Source organism: Dendrobates tinctorius, unplaced genomic scaffold, assembly GCF_039654945.1.
Source record: "Dendrobates tinctorius isolate UK_male_01 unplaced genomic scaffold, ASM3965494v1 ptg000009l, whole genome shotgun sequence".
Lineage (NCBI taxonomy): Eukaryota > Metazoa > Chordata > Amphibia > Anura > Dendrobatidae > Dendrobates > Dendrobates tinctorius.
Window position 1 is genome coordinate 9,949,111 of NW_027361677.1, and position 21,012 is coordinate 9,970,122.

The 21,012-nt window shown below is 46.8% G+C and overlaps 1 protein-coding gene across 11 annotated transcripts in view; it reads right to left on the reverse strand.

Annotated features, from left to right (window-relative positions):
* WWOX (WW domain containing oxidoreductase) overlaps window positions 1–21,012 on the reverse strand; it is a 1,101,136-nt gene that overhangs the window by 1,013,715 nt on the left and 66,409 nt on the right. For all 11 annotated transcript variants that reach the window (XR_012233619.1, XM_073582662.1, XM_073582652.1 and 8 more), the window contains exons 3-5: window positions 15,532–15,596; window positions 14,935–14,992; window positions 14,211–14,389 (exon numbers count right to left, since the gene is read on the reverse strand). Coding sequence is in view for 10 of the 11 variants with exons in the window: in XM_073582662.1 (XP_073438763.1) it covers window positions 14,211–14,389; window positions 14,935–14,992; window positions 15,532–15,596 (302 nt within the window). In the remaining variant the exon portion in view is untranslated. The remainder of the gene's footprint in view (window positions 1–14,210; window positions 14,390–14,934; window positions 14,993–15,531; window positions 15,597–21,012) is intronic.

The following is a 21,012-nucleotide window of genomic DNA, read 5'->3' on the forward strand; positions in this document are numbered from 1 at the left end:
CCTAACCACAACCCCAACACAAACCTAATCCTAACACCACAATAGTAACCCGGCACAACCCTAACCCCAACTCTAACCCAATCCTAACTCTAACCCTAGCCCAAACACTAACCCTAGCTGCAAAGAATGGAAAAAAAATACATTTTTATATTTTATTATTTTTACCTAAGTAAGGGGGTGACAAAGGGAGGTTTGATTTACTATTTTTTTATTTTGATCACTGTGATGGGGTGATCTTCCAGGAAGAAGACACAGAGGGCCAGGGGGATGGAGCCTGAGGGTTTGGAGATGGCGAAGGCACTGGGAGCTGGGGCGGTTGGGGTCCAATTTCTCTCTCCTCTTATGGTAGATCATATCTGATAAGAGAGAAAGGAGTGGGAAATCTGACTTTTTTTTTTTCGTTCGCCGTTATTTGGGGAATAACGGCAATCACAAGACTGGGTACGGTAAAAAACGTCTCGAATCACGTTCTCTGGGGTCTCGGCCACCCCTGGTGGCCAAGACCCCAGAGATTTTCCGACGCTGTGGGGCGCTATACACTTATTTCTCATCGCCGTTAAAAAGCGTCGCTGAGGAATAAGTACCCTTAACTGCCACCGTTAAAAGGCGTATCGGCGGTCGTTAAGGGGTTAAAAAGGTTTTCCAATTTTGGAAAATCCCGGTTTCCCCCGGGGGCTGCAGCGCTGACATCATGACGACAGAGCTGCAGCCAATAATTGACCTCGGAGGCTCTGATTGGCTCATGCCTGCTACTTGAGCACAGCCTCTGAGCTCACTGGCTGCCGTGCTGTCGACAGACACTGAGCGCAGCGGTGGAGAGTCAGCGCTGGACCTGGGAAAGGGGAGTAAAAGTCCTTTTTTTTTTTTTTTTTTAATTGTAAAAGGGCATTTCCAAAACCCTCCCAAAAAACATTTTAAAGGGAAGGAGGTAAACTAGGTCCAATGATGTGAACGCAGTCCAGCACTATAATCTTCGTATACTCGTAAAATAGTTAGCCCAAGCCGGTGTGCGTTGCTAGACCTTATTGTTTGTGAAAAGTGGATCATTTTCCAGAAACGTTAGGAGACGTAACATAAGCCACATGGATAGCAGGACAGTAAATTCATTTTTACTCACTTCAGCCCAAAAATACAGAATCTACAGATGAATCCGCCTGCGCCAGCCAAGGAGTGTTTAACACACGCTTCTACAAATCACTGAAAATCTGAGCAGACAGCAGCAAGACGGCCTGCCAGCAAAAATCAGAAGGCAAGCTGGACCTGGGCTTATATCCCGACCGATAATAATTTAACCCCATCTGCACTGGCGATGCTTGGAAACTCAACATGGAGTCGTTAGGTGTCTCGATACAAAGCGGTATCCCTTATCCCAACGTTCAACTTTTTTTTTGCTCGTACTTAATCCCCGTGCTGGGAATCTGAGATGTCCTTTTTTTTTATTTCTTTTCGAGAAAGAAACTCAGGCCAGAAAAACAAAAAGGGTCTGGATAATTAATATGAACGATCTACAGGCTGCATGGGAATGACCTGAATTATGATGCGGGGAGACGAAAGCTGGAGTCAGACTTCTTGGCAAAGCGATTACTAATCGCTAAGTGGTAAATTAAATATTAGGAAAAGGAAAAATGGACCGGCGGCACCTGGAGGGCAAAGGGTAAGATGAGCAGATTTAGGGTAGGTTATCAGGAGGGGGGTGAGGAAAATAGGATACGCTCATTGACAGTAAATGATGCCAAGAAACTGTTCCCACCAGCATTCGACAAGAGCGTATTTTTTGTCACTCAAGTGACGCTTTTTCGCTTCATTAGATCTATTTGGATCAGGAGTAAAAATGGACGCTGGTATTGTCTGGAAACGGCTGAAGCTTTTGTTTAAAGAATAACTATCAATTTTTAAAAAAAATAATTTACTGTCCTTTTAATTGGAAGCAGATCGGTGGGCATTAGTGTCCTGAGATCTCCGCTGATTGTTCAAAAATTCCCCAAGAGGTAGACAGCTCAGGAGATAGGAGCTCCTGCCTAACCACACACACCTCCTGCCTAAGGCCTCTTTCACACTTCCGTTTTTGACCATCAGTCAAAATCCGCCAGGTATTGAAAAAAACGGATCCGCCATTTTTTTTTTGCAGATCCGTTTTTTTCCCCATTGAGTTGCATCACTGGCAGATTTTGACGGATGGCCATCCGTTGGATCCGTTTTTGTGAGGATCCGCCAAATTTTTTTCGTCCGCCGGCATGCTTGCAACGTTTTTTTTGTTGTTGGATCCGCATTTTCCATTGCGCATGCCCGGAGAAAGGAAGTCAGGGAGAAAATTAACCCTGAAACTGGCGGACGAAAAAAATTCTCTCTCTCTCTCCCCGGCCAGCGGTTCCTTTAAAATTCTTCATTCTGCGGATCCGTCACAAAACGGATCCTGTGGCATCCATTCACATCAGTTAGGAACGATGTGAATGGCTTTTCCGCCTTTTTGGCGGATTTTAACTGACACAAAAAACTGAAGTGTGAAAGAGGCCTAAGCATGCACAGCTAGGAGAAAGGAGCGCACACCTCCTGCCTAAGAGCGCACACCTCCTGCCTAAGCATGCACAGCTAGGAGAAAGGAGCGCACACCTACTGCCTAAGAGCGCACACCTCCTGCCTAAGCATGACCAGCTCAGGAGAAAGGAGCGCACACCTCCTGCCTAACCACACACCTCCTGCCTAACCATGCACAGTTAGGAGAAAGGAGCGCACACCTCCTGCCTAACCATGCACAGCTAGGAGAAAGGAGCGCACACCTCCTGCCTAACCACACACATCACCTGCCTAAGCATGCACAGCTAGGAGAAAGGAGCGCACACCTCTTGTTTAAGCATGCACAGCTCAGGAGAAAGGAGTGCACACCTCCTGCCTAAGCATGACCAGCTCAGGAGATAGGAGCACACACCTCCTGCCTAAGCATGCACAGCTCAGGAGATAGGAGCACACACCTCCTGCCTAAGCGTGCACACCTCCTGCCTAAGCGTGCGCACCTCCTGCCTAAGCACACACACCTCCTGCCTAAGAATGCACAGCTCAGGAGAAAGGAGCGCACACCTCCTGCCTAAGCATGCACACCTCCTACCTAAGCATGCACAGCTCAGGAGGAAGGAGCACACACCTCCTGAAAAGCGTGCACACCTCCTGCCTGAGCGCGTACACCTCCTGCCTAAGCATGCACAGCTCCTGCCTAAGCATGCACAGCTCAGGAGAAAGGAAGACACACCTCCTGCCAAACCACACACACCTCCTGCCTAAGCATGCACAGCTAGGAGAAAGGAGCGCACACCTCCTACCTAAGCATGACCAGCTCAGGAGAAAGGAGCGCACACTTCCTGCCTAACCACACACAGCTCAGGAGAAAGGAGCGCACACCTCCTGCCTAGGCGCACACGAAGCATACACAGTTCAGGGGAAAGGAGCACAAACCTCCTGCCTAAGCGTGTACATCTGCTGCCTGAGCGTGCACACCTCCTGCCTAAACATGCACAGCTCAGGAGAAAGAAGCGCACACCTCCTGCCTAAGAACGCACACCTCTTGACTAGGCTTGACCAGCTCAGGAGAGAGGAGCGCACACCTCCTGTCTAAGCATGCACAGCTCAGGAGATAGGAGCGCACACCTCCTGTCTAAGCATGACCAGCTCAGGATAGGAGCGCACATCTCCTGTCTAAGCATGACCAACTCAGGACATAGGAGCGCACACCTCCTGTCTAAGCATGCACAGCTCAGGAGATAGGAGCGCACACCTCCTGCCTAGGCATGACCAGCTCAGAAGATAGGAGTGCACACCTCCTGTCTAAGCATGCACAGCTCAGGAGATAGGAGAGCACACCTCCTGTCTAAGCATGCACAGCTCAGGAGATAGGAGAGCACACCTCCTGTCTAAGCATGACCAGCTCAGGAGATAGGAGCGCACACCTCCTGTCTAAGCATGCACAGCTCAGCAGATAGGAGCGCACACCTCCTGCCTAGGCATGACCAGCTCAGGAGATAGGAGCGCACACCTCCTGTCTAAGCATGCACAGCTCAGCAGATAGGAGCGCACACCTCCTGCCTAGGCATGACCAGCTCAGGAGATAGGAGCGCACACCTCCTGTCTAAGCATGCACAGCTCAGCAGATAGGAGCGCACACCTCCTGTCTAAGCATGACCAGCTCATGAGATAGCTACCTGACCCTGTACTAATCCCTTCAGAATGTATCTATAGAGACGGATCCTTTGTTTTAAATTTAAGTAATAAAAGTTATATTTTAGCAGGGTTTTTTTTCTTTTGGTTTACTACTCATAATCAGGTCCCTAAATTTTTAACCGTTTGACTTTTACAGGCTCTTTGCTTCCTGTGGTCATAAATCAGCTGAGAGGAGCTCTGGAAAAGACAGTTAAGAGTATTACAATCTCGCCACCAGACTGAACAGCTCTGTTCAGTAAAGTCAGACCATGAGCTTCCTGTGTGCTACGCATGCAGCTCTGCTCGCTCCTCGATGCTACGCGTGCAGCTCTGCTCGCTCCTCGATGCTACGCGTGCAGCTCTGCTCGCTCCTCGATGCTACGCGTGCAGCTCTGTTCGCTCCTCGCTGCTACGTGTCCATCTCTGTTCGCTCCTTGCTGCCACGTATGCACCTCTGGTTGCTCCATGCTGCCACGTATGCACCTCTGGTTGCTCCTTGCTGCCACGTATGCACCTCTGGTTGCTCCTTGCTGCTACGTGTGCAGCTCTGGTGGCTCCTTGCTGCTATGTGTGCATCTCTGCTCGCTCATCGCTCCTACGTGTGCAGCTCTGTTCACTCCTCGCTGCTACGTGTGCAGCTCTGCTCACTCCACGCTGGTACATGTGCAGCTCTGCTAACTCCTCGCAGCTACATGTGCATCTCTGCTTGCTCTTCGCTGCTACATGTGAAGCTCTGCTCGATCCTCGCTGGTATGTGTGCAGCTCTGCTCACTCCTCACTGCTACATGTGAAACTCTGTTCACTCCTCGCTGCTACGTGTCCATCTCTGTTCGCTCCTTGCTGCCACGTATGCACCTCTGGTTGCTCCTTGCTGCTATGTGTGCAGCTCTGGTGGCTCCTCGCTGCTACGTGTGCAGCTCTGCTTGCTCCTTGCTGCTATGTGTGCATCTCTGCTCGCTCATCGCTCCTACGTGTGCAGCTCTGTTCACTCCTCGCTGCTACGTGTGCAGCTCTGCTCGCTCCTCGCTGCTACGTGTGCAGCTCTGCTCGCTCCTCGCTGGTACATGTGCAGCTCTGCTCACTCCTCGCAGCTACATGTGCAGCTCTGCTCACTCCTCGCAGCTACATGTGCAGCTCTGCTCACTCCTCGCAGCTACATGTGCAGCTCTGCTCACTCCTCGCAGCTACATGTGCAGCTCTGCTCACTCCTCGCAGCTACATGTGCAGCTCTGCTCACTCCTCGCAGCTACATGTGCAGCTCTGCTCACTCCTCGCAGCTACATGTGCAGCTCTGCTTGCTCTTCGCTGCTACATGTGAAGCTGTGCTCGCTCCTCGCTGCTATGTGTGCAGCTCTGTTCACTCCTCACTGCTACACGTGCAGCTCTGCTCGCTCCTCGCTGCTAAGCATGCAGCTCGGCTCCCTCCTCGCTGCTTCGTGTGCACCTCTGCTCGCTCCTCACTGCTACGTGTGCAACTCTGCTCGTTTCTCGCGGACAGGTGTAGAAGCAGGTATAGTCTTGCCCCTTAATCACACCAGACTAGCGCATGCTGCAATAATCTCCACATGGGTAATGTCAAAAATTGAGAATGTGTACTAGCGCAATGGCTAACACGGAGTCCGTGTGTAGTCTGTTCTCCACATGGACCAAAAAACTCCCATGTCTGAAGCAGTGTAAGACTGAGCTGCCAAAGGGCCCACCAGTAACATCGACTCCAGGGCCCCACTTTTCAGCTACACGCAAATATGACTTTATTCTCATTCACAAACATCTACAGCAATAAAATAGGTTGATTGTTGAATAAAAAAATGTTGCCTTTGTCAGTACATCGTGAATCAAGTGTATTGTGCCAAGTACTGCTCATATAAGACGGTGGTCGCTCGTTCATGCACCACGGCCCACCGGAGGATTCTCCTCTTCTCCGATGGGCCAGTCTAAGCCTGGTCTGACGTCCCCTAAGGCATCATTCTGACGTCCGTTTGCGCTTTTCTGCAGACCGATATCAGTGAATGGATATAAAAATGGAGACGTGTCTTGTTTGTGATCCGAGCCATGGATCAAACTTGCCAACTGCAATTAAATGGGTCCCTTGCAACTCTGACAGCACATGGATGCCTACCGGATCTGTGTAGCATATGATGGAGTATGCCACATTTTTTTCCGCATTCGCAATGGTCAATGGAATCATAGAATCATAGAATCGTAGAGTTGGAAGGGACCTCCTGGGCCATCTGGTCCAACCCCCTCCTCAAAGCAGGATTCGCTAAATCATCCCAGTCAGATGTCTGTCCAGCCTCTGTTTGAAGACTTCCATTGAAGGAGAACTCACCACTTCTCGTGGCAGCCTGTTCCACTCATTGATCACTCTAACTGTCAAAAAGTTTTTTCTAATATCTAATCTGTGTCTCTTCCCATTCAGTTTCATCCCATTGCTTCTAGTCTTTCCTTGTGCAAATGAGAATAAAGTTGATCCTTCTACAATGTGACAGCCCTTTAGATATTTGTAGACAGCTATTAAGTCTCCTCTCAGTCTTCTCTTTTGCAAACTAAACATTCCCAAATCCTGCAACCTTTCCTCATAAGACAGGGTTTGCAGACCGGTCACCATTCTGGTCGCTCTTTTCTGAACTTGCTCCAGTTTGTTGATGTCTTTTTTAAAATGTGGTGCCCAAAACTGGACACAATATTCCAGATGAGGTCTGACCAAAGAGGAGTAGAGGGAAATAATGACTTCACGTGATCTAGACTGTATGCTTCTGTTAATACATCCTAGAATTGCATTTGCCTTTTTTGCTGCTGCATCACACTGTTGACTCATATTCAGTCTGTGATCTATTAGTATACCCAAGTCTTTTTCACATGTGCTGTCACTTAGCCCTATTCGTCCCATTCTATATATGCTTTTTTCATTTTTATTGCCCAGATGTAGTACTTTATATATGCTTTTTTCATTTTTATTGCCCAGATGTAGTACTTTGCATTTCTCCCTGTTAAAAACCATTCTGTTAGTTGCTGCCCACTTCTCCAGTTTATTTAAATCTTTTTGAATCCTCTCTCTCTCTCTTCTCCAGTATTAGCTATCCCTCCTAGCTTTGTGTCATCAGCAAATTTAATCAGTTTACCCTCAATTCCTTCATCTAAATCGTTGATAAAGATGTTGAACAATACAGGGCCCAGGACAGAGCCCTGTGGTACCCCACTTGAGACATTCTTCCAACTGGATGTGCAGCCATTTACGACCACTCTTTGGGTCCGATCACTAAGCCAGTTATGAATCCACCTAACAGTTGCCTTGTCCATTCCATACTTAGTCATTTTTTCAATAAGGATTGTATGAGAGACTTTGTCAAATGCTTTGCTGAAGTCAAGATATACTATATCTACAGCATTTCCTTGATCCACCCAATCAGTGATACCGTCATAGAAGGAAATTAAGTTAGTCTGACATGACTTATCAATTACAAACCCATGCTGACTGTTTAATCACTTCATTCTTATCCAGGTATTGACATACATGTTGTTTAATAATTTGTTCAAAGATCTTTCCTGGTATAGAAGTCAGACTCACCGGCCTATAGTTGCCTGGGTCCACCTTCTTCCCCTTTTTGAAGATAGGAACAACATTTGCTCTTCTCCAGTCTTCTGGCACTTCTCCTGTTCTCCAAGAATTTTCAAAGATTATGGAGAGGGGTTCAAAAATTTCTTCTGCTATCTCCTTCAGTACTCTGGGGTGTAATTCATCTGGACCTGGAGACTTGAATTCATTTAGGTTAGCTAAGTGTTTCCTCACTATCTTTCTGTTTATAGATATCCTGGATTCTTCTATTCCCTTAATAGGACAGTGAATAACAGTTGATGTTGCATTTCCTTTCTGAGAGAAAACAGATGCAAAATAGGAATTTAAAAGTTTAGCCTTCTCAACATCCTGTCTTACCATTTCATCATTTTCATCCTGTAAAAATACTATAGCATCTTTGACTTTTCTTTTACTTTTGACATATCCCCAAAATCCTTTATTATTGCTTTTGACATCTCTTGCAAGCCTCAGTTCATTTTCAGCTTTAGATAATCTGATTTGTGCCCTGCAGGTTCTGCAGACAGCATTATATTCTTCTTTAGATATGCCTCCCTCTTTCCATTTTATAAACATTTTTTTCTTCCTTTTTAGCATGTGCTTAAGTTCTGTGTTCATCCATCCTGGTTTCCTTAAATGCTTCCTATTCTTCCCTCTTTTCGGAATTGTTAACAACTGTGCATTGAGAATTTCATTTTTCAAGATTTCCCATCCTTCCTGGACATTTTTGTCTTTAAGGATATCCAGCCATTGGATCCCTCCAATTCTCTTTCTGAATCCCTTAAAATCTGCCTTTCTGAAATCTAACCTTGACGTCTGAGTCTTCACAGGTCTTCCACCTCTAGTTATCCAAAATTCTAAAATAGCATGGTCGCTACCTCCTAGGGTCCCAGCCACTTTTACCTCCTCAACCATTTCATCCCTGTTTATAAGGATTAGATCCAAGGTAGCAGTTCCCCTTGTTTTCTCCCTTACCTTTTGGAAGATAAAGTTGTCAGCAAGAGAGGATAAGAATTTCCTTGACCTGTTAGTTTTGCCTGAGAGAGATTCCCAACAAATGTCTGGATAGTTGAAATCTCCCATGACAACCATGTCATATTTTTTGGAGAACTTGGCCATCTGATGCATAAAGAGTTCATCTATATCTTCGGCTTGCACAGACGGCCTGTAGTAAATGCCTACAATGGTGTCCTTTCCATTGTTCTATCCTTGTATTCTTACCCAAACAGTTTCCACAGTTTTGGACTGTCGTTCGGATTGGGTCTATACTTACAGAAGAAAAAAACTCACCCAATAATCTGCTGTAATAAAAAAACCCCACTTATTTATCTTAAGTGAGAAAAAGGAGAAGAGAGAATCCTAAAACTCACCAGAAGGAAAAGAAAACGAACATTCATAGTTAAGAACATAAAGGATATGTAATAAAAAGTGGAAAATTCTCATAATTAATAAGGCTTTGGTGTTGCTGTACATAAAAGTTTCAGGGTTAAACAGTCAAAGTCGCTTTAGTTTTTTTTTCCAAAGTAAAAAGATTCTAGAAGTAAGTGTCAGCGAGTCCTGAAGAGTAACACTGCCCTCTAGTGGCCGCAGAGCAGTACTGCATGAGGCAGAAAATCAGCTTGAGATACAGTAGGGTTTATGGAATTCATAATGTGAAACACAATCACCTCCCGAGTCTGAATCTTACATCCCCCGTGAGCTTTCAGTGCGAGAATTGAAAACATTTATTTTCCAGCAGTTTTATATCCGTCACCGTGTGCGGTTCATACAAAAGAACTGATCTTAGAACTTATAATAGTAAGAGACAAGCGGCGAAAGGAGGAAAAAAAAACAAGAATCGGGGTGGGGTGCTCCTCCTCCTCATCATCTCACGGATTCAAGCCACTAGTTCTTATCATCCGGGAAGCTGGACCCTCAGGTAACCGAAATATATAAAAAAATACAGGTCTTCCAAAAACAGCGCCATACATGTGCACAGGTTGTGTCTGCTATTGCAACTCAGCTCTATTGAAGGTCACTGCAATACCTGACACCACCTGGGGACAGGTGTGGCGCTGTTTTTGGTATAATAAAAAAAAAAAACACCAGGTTTTTCTAATCCTTAAAGGGAATCTGTCGGCAGAAAATGACTTTCCAAACCAAGCACAGGCGCTCGGTGCACCCTCAAATTCTCACGTAGCTTATTTCCAGGTTTTTGCACTTGCGGAGTCTTTAGTGCTGCTATTTTTCGTGTCTGTAGTTGACAACCACATTTGACTATTGGCTATGAAATTTCTGCTGCACGACTTATCTTTAGAATTGTCCAAAAAAGTCATTTAAAAGCAGTCTGTCAGAAAGAAATGACTGTTCAAACCAAGCACAGGTGCTTGGTGCACCCTCAGTGTGGCCAAATAATTTGATGCACCATTCTATCTACTTCTTTACCATCTATTGCTCCTGTAAAAAGCCAGAGCTGTCAATCAAAAGAAGACGAGGGCAAAGAAAGATGCAAAACATGCAGGTTGGATGAGGCGCCAAACTAAGGGTGCACCGAGCGCCTGTGCTTGGTTTGAACAGTTATTTAGTGCTGGCAGACTCCCTTTAAATTACATTTTTTTTAAGCAATTCTAAAGGTAAAAAAAAATAAGCTGTTGTTGAGAAAACATTTTGTAGCCAACAGGCAAATGTTGTTGTCGACTACAGACATGGGGAAAAAAATAGCACTAGAAAAACGCTGCATATACCAAAAATAAGTATACGAGTCTCCTTACGCCAGCTTTGCACCCTCCATGAGGAGAAACGTTCCCCTTTAGGACCCGTCAGAGGTTTCTCATCTAGAAAAATCGGACCTCCTGCTTTGCACTGATGAGATGCAAAGGCTCCGAAACACGTGTCTGGAAATGGTGCCTCTGGTTTGACATCTTATCCTTAACCCTCAGAGCTTTTTTCGGTTAAAAACAGCTGACATGTCCCGGAAAGATGTGGGCTCACCCCCGGAGCCCACATCGAAGGGAGGGAGTCTGACATCGGCGTACTATTTTGTCTTATTTTGCTTTAATTATTGTATTGTTAACGTTGTTACTTATGACTTTTGTGTTTCGAAACTGTGAGGCTGTGTGCACACGATGCAGATTTGCAGCGGTTCCGCAGCGGATTTTACCGCGCAGAAACGTTGCATTTCTGCATTGTGATGTACAGTAGCCTTTAAATCCATGTAAAAAAAAAACGCTGTGCAGACGCTGCGGATTTTTCCCGCGGTACAAAATCCGCAGCATGTTACTTCTTTTGTGCGGTTTTCCATCTCCCCTGTCACCAAATCCGCAGGGGGAAAACCGCGATGGAAAACCGCACGAAAACCGCATGTAAAATGGAAGAAATCCGCAGGAAAAATGCAGGTCATTTAACCTGCGGATTTCTTCCATTCTGCGCGGAAAAATCCGCAGGTCCAAAAAGTACGTCTGCACTCAGCCTTAAACTGTAAAGTGCTGCGGAATATGTTGGCGCTATATAAATAAAGATTATTATTATTACGCCCGATTTCGGAAAGGGGTTAATGTGGAATTTTCATGTGGAAAGGCTTGTTAAAGGGATGAGTCTCCTTACGCCAACTTTGCACTCTCCACAAGGAGAAAGGTTCCCCTTAGGACCCATCAGAGGCTTCTCATCTAGGAAAATCAGATCTTCTGCTTTGCACTGATGAGGAGAAAACACTCTGAAATATGTGTCTGGAAATGGAGCTTCTGGTTTGACTTCTTATCTTCAGTCACGCAGCAAGGCTCGTTCAAGGGAAGAGTCTCCTTATGCCAGCTTGGTACTCTAAGGAGTGGCTAATCATCCAGGAAAATCAGATCTCCTGTTTTGCACTGATGAGTGACAAACACTCTGAAACAAGTGTCTGGAAAAAAATGGAGTCTCTGGTTTGAATTCTTATTCTTAGTCATGCGGCACGGCTCGTTAAAGAGTCAATATTGACTTTTAGGATTGCTGACCCCATTAGAAGTTTTATTCCTCATCCTCTCTAAAGAGAATATATAACCTACGTGAGAAATCATTGTAACGGAAACCCCTGCTGCTTTGGAAGAGTTAATAAGAAAAGTGATCCATTTTTTCTTAATATTACAGTCCCCAAACATAACTTATCTCAGGATTTCAGTCTGGCAGGGCTGACACCATCCCGGTGCCAAGAGTCAAAAGCATTTTGGAAAGCAGCAGACTTCTCAGGGAGCAGAGGAGAGGAGCAGCATTAAGTGGGTCTTTGGCAGTGATTAACAGAGACTCCGGTGGCTTGGCATTATGCTCAATATTTGAGCAATAGTCAAATTCAGCCACCTGTTATACAGCCTGGCGGTGAGAGAGAGAGATCACTATGTATTCAAGACAGGGATATTAAGCAAAAAAAAAAAAATAATGTTATTCTTTCCGAACGCTCTCTCTGCCTGTGTGTTTTCAAAGGAAAGTAATTCTGTTCATCGTGTGTCAGTCATCTCTCCTAGAAACGTTCATACTCCAGAGCTGAATGCACACAAACCCTGGAAGGGTCCTGACCGCGACTTTACTGTAACATATGCTCCTGTGTGCTCCGCTCACCCCAAGACTTCAAAACTATGGGGCAATTCATCAAAGTGTGGTCGTGTCTGAAAACTCATCAGTCTCGAACAAGAAGTCTCGAGGAATAGAGAGATTCTAGAAATGGAGGTCGTATGACAGCGCTGCACCGTGCAAACTAAAACTGGGACGAGCGCTCACCTTTCAAGGAACCTATATGGGCCATAAAAGGGTATGGGGTGGGGGGGTTATCCACCTTTGGGGACATATTTTTCCCTATTTAAACTTAAGTAATTTTTAGCTAAAAATATGTTTTTGCAATCGGGTTCCATTAAAAATGTTGCATCATTTGCCTTCTGCGTTCCACTTGTATATTGGTGGCTGCAGAATGGAGTTAACTGAGACTCCGTCAGTGAGCTCGCTATGACAATTCCGGTGGGAAAGTATTTGATCACATCAAAGTTAAATGTGCAGGGAAACAAAGAACTTAAAAAAAGTCAAATTGTGCAAAATGTTTAATGAAATCTAGTGACAAATATCACATTTAGCCCTAAATACATGAATTTAAGTTAAAAAAAAAGTCCGAAGAGGTGGATAACCCCTCTAAATACATGTAATTTTGGCTAAAAAGTATATTTGCAATTGTGTTTCATTAAAAATTTTGCCCTTTTTGTCTTCTATAGCCTCTGTGTTGCACTTTGTCTATTGCTGGCTGCAGAATGGGTTTACTGAGAATCAGTCAGTGAGCTCCTTTGGACGGACAACTCATAACATAAGCTTCACGCACCCGAAATTCAAGTTCCAAGTACGGACCGCAATGTTTAGAGTGGACGGGGACTCCTGGTCCAAACTCAATGGTCTATTAGGCAGCTATGAGACAGTGGAGTTTGAGTTAAGAGACCCCCGAGCCAGTCTGGACATTGCGCTCCGTACTTGGACCTTGAACTTCCTTCTCCTTAGCTTTTTTCAGCAGATTTAAGATCAGATGAAAGCGGAGCTGAACTTCGTGGTCATAAATCAGCTGAGAGTTTGTCAGAAGAAGGAATACAAGAGTCAAAAACTCTACTGTTAGAACAAGCTCACTGACAGGCTCTCGGTTAACTCATTCTGCAGCCAGCAATACACAGAAAACAGAATGATGCAGGATTATCTCTGACACTCCCATAGAGAAGCGATGAAGTGATGGCGCAGAGCAGTGATCTCGGTTTTGGTGGGGGTCTTGTGCTTTAACCCCCCCCCACAGATCTGCAAGTTATTAATGATCCTGTGGAAAGGTGATCAATATACATATTTGTAAAGGATTGTACAGCATTTAAAAAAAAAACATGGCTGCTTTCATTCCACAAACAGTGCTGCGCCTGTCTACAGGCTGTGTTTGGTACTGCAGCTCAGCCCCAGTCAATTCAATAGAGATTAAGTGCAGTACCAGGCACAGCCTGTGGATGGATGAGGCGCTATGGTTGACTAATTAAAAATGCAAATAAATTTATATAATTTAAACAATGTGATTTTCTGGATTTTATTTTTGATATTCTATCTCTCAATGTTAAAATTAACCTACCCTTAGAATTACAGACTGTTCATGTCTTTGTCAGTGGGCAAACTTACAAAATCAGCAAGGGATCAAATACTTATTTCCCCCACTGTAACCACCAAACACCTCTACACCAAGCCATGCAGCATAACCTAGCTCTGACAATGTGTGTCAGTCAGGACCCAGGTTATATAGGGGATAGAAGTGGCTAACCGTGCTCAGCTGAGAGCTCAGACTGCCAGATCTCTCAACATGGCCGATTAACCCCTCAGATGCTGCTGTCTTCTGGCTCCTCTCCTTCGCGGTGACCCCGTGACAATATCTTTATATTCATAATGATGTTGCCCTAAACAAAACTAAAGGTTATATTTTCCTTAGAGAACTCCTCACCTATCCCGGTGTTTGCGCCAGTGACAATAACCACTTTGCCAGTCAGATCGCACCCCTGGAGAATATCCATGGCGGTGGTGTTTGCATCATACTTCTGCCTCGTGTTCATCTTTGCTGGCTGATCCTCAACGGTAAAGGCGACTCTGGGGTCTAGGTAAGTGGTCCTCTTATTCAGGTGACTGAAAAGAGAGAAAAGCAATTGCCAAAGTAAATCTGAAAATAAAGTACATCAATATGTGATTTCAAGGTCGGTACATGGGAATATGTTTTTGAGGAGTTCTTCGCAGAAGATCCACTTGAAAACTAACTAAAAAAACTCAAGAAATACTCTTCCTATACATTTCTGTTGTAAAATGAGTTGCTGGTCATATGTTTAGGCTTTTGATGCTTTTTTTTTCCGCTTTTTTTTTTTTGGGGGGGGGGGGGGACACCTGATGGGAGAAAATAAAGTGTGCGTGTCTTCTGACTTCTTTGAAATGGTTTCAGGAAATGGAAAGAAAATCCTCTAAGATATTCCCAAAGAAGGAGCGTCTCCTGAAGAGGGTGTCCACTTGAAAAGATGCTAAATAAACTTGCCTAAAAATTTCTGTGTGCCCATATATTAACTGTATGTTCACACTGAAGTTTATTTGCTTTTTTGAGTTTTACACAAGAAATACTTGATTTTTTTAAATAATGTCAAGGGTGCCAACACTTTTGGCCACGATTGTATATTTATACTCACTCAACAAAATAGATCTGCCCATTTTCATCAGTTTCTTGTTCCCAGCCATAGGGGAGATCTGCAAGAGATGACAATATATGTATTATCGAATCATGGTCTAAGACAGACAAGAGATCCTCTGTGGGACCTTCACTGTTGGTGTATGTGCACATTGGAGGTTTGTTTTAGGAGTTTTTGCATCACAAACTGAGAGGTAACTCTCCAATTCATCCTAAAAAACTTGGTATTCCTACTCATTTTCTGCTCTGAAAACTGAAATCAGTTGATGCGCACGCTGAATTTTCAACAACATTTTTGGAGCGGAAAATGAATGCTTTACTCACCCTTCCCGGGTCCGACGCCAAGCTTCCGCCGCTGCTCCAGGTGTCTATTATCGTTTGTCACGTCGACATCACAGCAACTAATAAAGGCTCTGGCCGAGTTGATCGGTGAGCTCATGACTGACTGCAGCATCGTGAATGTGATGTCAGCCCCGCAGACATAAGGAGCAGTGGTGGAGACTTAGTACTGGACCCAAGAAGGGTGAATAAAGCAATTTTCTTTTTTTACCCGGAGCCAGGGGGCGGAGATTACCCATAGGCTGAGTGTGTTACTAACCTCCGGCGATCCTCCTTCGCTTTCCTGTTTTTGGGTGCTCCCACTGGGTTTTTTCATCCAAGTGGCTATAAAAAAAAAAAAAAAGATAAATTGTTTGTTTCCTATCACATTGTGTAAAAACCACTAAGGATATAGCAGAATGCACAGGACAGGCAAAACCACAATGACCCCGATTCATCAAGCAGCTTCCTGGCGCAAAAAAGCTTACGCCAGAAACACAGAAATTCCGTCTGACAGCTGTGAGATCTTACCCCAGTGCACAATTCATCAAGACAGTTGTCCAAAATGCGGGTGATGATGGAATGGGGCCCATGTTCTCAGAATTAAAGTGATATTTTCCATCCTCACAAATGGATATTGTCGGATAGGACTTTTGAAATTTACTACTTGTTAAAATTTGCAGCCGTTCTTCAGATATTAACATTTTTTCCTTTTCTTTACAGCTTGTTGCCTTGGAGACCGACCACTGCTGCTGTCTAGCTTGTACGCACAGTGGTGAAGCTGGCCGAGATTCAGACGTAACAAGACGCTACAGCTATCCTGGCTAGTTTCAAAAGCTCTAAAGAAAACAGCTTGTAAGCACTGCTGTCTAGCAACGGTGGTCGGTCTCCAAGGAAACAAGCTGTAAACAAAAGAAAAGCGTTAATATCTCAAGAACTAATTAAAACTTTAAATAAATTGCAAAATTGCTTGTTTTTACAAGAGCTAACCGACAATACCCACTAATGAATTTTGGAATAACCCCTCGAAGACTCATTTTTATAATGTACACGTAGATACGACCTCGAAAAAAGTGAAAATTTTTTGATTTTAGACTCTAGCGCTGCAGTCACAGGAGGAACAATAAGGTCACATGCCCCTCTAGGAGCGTTGTATCTGTGAGCCACGAGTCACAGGAGGAACAGTAAGGTCACATGCCCCTCTAGGAGCGTTGAATCTGTGAGCCACGAGTCACAGGAGGAACATTAAGGCCACATGCCCCTCTAGGAGCGTTGTATCTGTGAGCCACGAGTCACAGGAGGAACAGTAAGGTCACATGCCCCTCTAGGAGCGTCGTATCTGTGAGCCACGAGTCACAGGAGGAACAGTAAGGCCACATGCCCCTCTAGGAGCGTTGAATCTGTGAGCCACGAGTCACAGGAGGAACAGTAAGGCCACATGCCCCTCTAGGAGCGTCGTATTTGTGAGCCACGAGTCACAGGAGGAACAGTAAGGCCACATGCCCCTCTAGGAGCATCGTATCTGTGAGCCACGCAGTCACAGGAACAGTAAGGCCACATGCCCCTCTAGGAGCAATGTATCTATGAGCCACGCAGTCACAGGAGGAACAGTAAGGCCACATGCCCCTCTAGGAGCATTGTATCTGTGAGCCACGCAGTCACAGGAGGAACAGTAAGGCCACATGCCCCTCTAGGAGCATTGTATCTATGAGCCACACAGTCACAGGAGGAACAGTAAGGCCACATGCCCCTCTAGGAGCCTTGTATCTGTGAGCCACGAGTCACAGGAGGAATAGTAAGGCCACATGCCCCTCTAGGAGCGTCGTATCTGTGAGCCACGCAGTCACAGGAGGAACAGTAAGGTCACATGCCCCTCCAGGAGCATTGTATCTGTGAGCCACGAGTCACAGGAGGAACAGTAAGGCCACATGCCCCTCTAGGAGCATTGAATCTGTGAGCCGCGAGTCACAGGGGAACAGTAAGGCCACATGCCCCTCCAGGAGCATTGTGTCTGTGAGCCACGCAGTCACAGGAACAGTAAGGCCACATGCCCCTCTAGGAGCGTAGTATCTGTGAGCCACGCAGTCACAGGAGGAACAGTAAGGCCACATGCCCCTCTAGGAGCATTGTATCTGTGAGTCACGTAGACACGAGGAATAGTAAGGCCACATGCCCCTCTAGGAGCATTGTATCTGTGAGCCACGCAGTCACAGGAGGAACAGTAAGGTCACATGCCCCTCTAGGAGCATTGTATCTGTGAGCCACGAGTCACAGGAGGAACAGTAAGGCCACATGCTCCTCTAGGAGCCTTGTATCTGTGAGCCACGAGTCACAGGAGGAACAGTAAGGCCACATGCCCCTCTAGGAGCATTGTATTTATGAGCCAGGAGTCACAGGAGGAACAGTAAGGCCATATGCCCCTCTAGGAGCCTTGTATCTGTGAGCCACGACTCATAGGAGGAAAAGTAAGGCCACATGCCCCTCTAGGAGCGTCTTATCTGTGAGCCGTGCAGTCACAGGAGGAACAGTAAGGCCACATGCCCCTCTAGGAGCGTTGTATCTGTGAGCAACGAGTCACAGAAGGAACAGTAAGGCCACATGTCCCTCTAGGAGCGTTGTATCTGTGAGCCACGAGTCACAGGAGGAACAGTAAGGCCACATGCCCCTCTAGGAGCGTCGTATCTGTGAGCCACGAGTCACAGGAAGAACAGTAAGGCCACATGTCCCTCTAGGAGCATTGTATTTATGAGCCAGGAGTCACAGGAGGAACAGTAAGGCCACATGCCCCTCTACGAGCGTCGTATCTGTGAGCCACGACTCATAGGAGGAACAGTAAGGCCACATGCCCCTCTAGGAGCGTCTTATCTGTGAGCCGTGCAGTCACAGGAGGAACAGTAAGGCCACATGCCCCTCTAGGAGCGTTGTATCTGTGAGCAACGAGTCACAGAAGGAACAGTAAGGCCACATGTCCCTCTAGGAGCGTTGTATCTGTGAGCCACGAGTCACAGGAGGAACAGTAAGGCCACATGCCCCTCTAGGAGCGTCGTATCTGTGAGCCACGAGTCACAGGAAGAACAGTAAGGCCACATGTCCCTCTAGGAGCATTGTATTTATGAGCCAGGAGTCACAGGAGGAACAGTAAGGCCACATGCCCCTCTACGAGCGTCGTATCTGTGAGCCACGCAGTCAAAGGAGGAACAGTAAGGCCACATCCCCCTCCAGGAGCGTTGTATCTCTGAGCCACGAGTCACAGGAGGAACAGTAAGGCCACATGCCCCTCCAGGAGTATTGTCTGTGAGCCACGCAGTCACAGGAGGAACAGTAAGGCCACATGCCCCTCTAGAATTGTATCTGTGAGACACGCAGTCACAGGAGGAACAGTAAGGCCACATGCCCCTCTAGGAGCGTTGTATCTGTGAGCCACGAGTCACAGGAGGAACAGTAAGGCCGCATGCCCCTCTAGGAGCACTGTATCTGTGAGCCACGAGTCACAGGAGGAACAGTAAGGCCACGTGCCCCTCTAGAATTGTATCTGTGAGACACGCAGTCACAGGAGGAACAGTAAGGCCACATGCCCCTCTAGGAGCATTGTATGTATGAGCCACGCAGTCACAGGAGGAAAAGTAAGGCCACATGCCCCTCTAGGAGCGCTGTATCTGTGAGCCACGAGTCACAGGAGGAATAGTAAGGCCACATGCCACTCTAGGAGCATTGTATCTGTGAGCCACGCAGTCACAGGAGGAACAGTAAGGCCACATGCCCCTCTAGGAGCATTGTATCTGTGAGCCGCGAGTCACAGGAGGAACAGTAAAGCCACATGTTCCTCTAGGAGCGTTGTATCTGTGAGCCACGAGTTACAGGAGGAACAGTAAGGCCACATGCCCCTCCAGGAGCATTGTCTGTGAGCCACGCAGTCACAGGAACAGTAAGGCCACATGCCCTTGTAGGAGCGTTGTATCTGTGAGCCATGCAGTCACAGGAGGAACAGTAAGGCCACATGCCCCTCTAGGAGCATTGTATCTGTGAATCACGTAGACACGAGGAACAGTAAGGCCACATGTCCCTCTAGGAGCGTTGTATCTGTTAGCCACGAGTCACAGGAGGAACAGTAAGGCCACATGCCCGTCTAGAAGCCTTGTATCTGTGAGCCACGAGTCACAGGAGGAACAGTAAGGCCACATGCCCCTCTAGGAGCATCTTATCTGTGAGCCACTCATATCTGTGAGCCACGACTCACAGGAGGAACAGTAAGGCCACATGCCCCTCTAGGAGAGTCTTATCTGTGAGCCACGCAGTCACAGGAGGAACAGTAAGGCCACATGCCCCTCTAGGAGCGTTGTATCTGTGAGCAACGAGTCACAGGAGGAACAGTAAGGCCACATGCCCCTCCAGGAGCATTGTCTGTGAGCCACGCAGTCACAGGAAGAACAGTAAGGCCACATGCCCCTCTAGGAGCGTTGTATCTGTGAGCCACGCAGTCACAGGAGGAACAGTAAGGCCACATGCCCCTCTAGGAGAATTGTATCTGTGAGCCACGCAGTCACAGTAGGAACAGTAAGGCCACATGCCCCTCTAGGAGCGTTGTATCTGTGAGACACGCAGTCACAGGAGGAACAGTAAGGCCACATGCCCCTCTAGGAGAGTCTTATCTGTGAGCCACGCAGTCACAGGAGGAACAGTAAGGCCACATGCCCCTCTAGGAGCGTTGTATCTGTGAGACACGCAGTCACAGGAGGAACAGTAAGGCCACATGTCCCTCTAGGAGCATCTTATCCCTGAGCCACGCATATCAGTGAGCCACGCAGTCACAGGAGGAACAGTAAGGCCACATGCCCCTCTAGGAGCGTTGTATCTGTGAGCAACGAGTCACAGGAGGAACAGTAAGGCCACATGTCCCTCTAGGAGCGTTGTATCTGTGAGCCACGAGTCACAGGAGGAACAGTAGGGCCACATGCCCCTCTAGGAGCATCGTATCTGTGAGCCACGAGTCACAGGAGGAACAGTAAGGCCACATCCCCCTCCAGGAGCGTTGTATCTGTGAGCCACGAGTCACAGGAGGAACAGTAAGGCCACATGCCCCTCCAGGAGCATTGTCTGTGAGCCACGCAGTCACAGGAGGAACAGTAAGGCCACATGCCCCTCTAGGAGCGTTGTATCTGTGAGCCACGAGTCACAGGAGGTACTGTAAGGCCACATGCCCCTCTAGGAGAATTGTATCTGTGAGCCACGCAGTCACAGGAGGAACAGTAAGGCCACATGCTCCTCTAGGAGCGTTGTATCTGTGAGCCACGCAGTCACAGGAGGAACAGTAAGGCCACATGCCCCTCTAGGAGCGTTGTATCTGTGAGACACGCAGTCACAGGAGGAAAAGTAAGGCCACATGCCCCTCTAGGAGCGTTGTATCTATGAGCCACGCAGTCACAGGAGGAACAGTAAGGCCACATGCCCCTCTAGGAGCGCTGTATCTGTGAGCCACGAGTCACAGGAGGAATAGTAAGGCCACATGCCACTCTAGGAGCGTCGTATCTGTGAGCCACGCAGTCACAGGAGGAACAGTAAGGCCACATGCCCCTCCAGGAGCATTGTATCTGTGAGCCACGAAATCACAGGAGGAACAGTAAGGCCACATGCCCCTCTAGGAGCATTGTATCTGTGAGCTGCGAGTCACAGGAGGAACAGTAAGGCCACATGTTCCTCTAGGAGCATTGTATCTGTGAGCCACGAAATCACAGGAGGAACAGTAAGACCACATGCCCCTCCA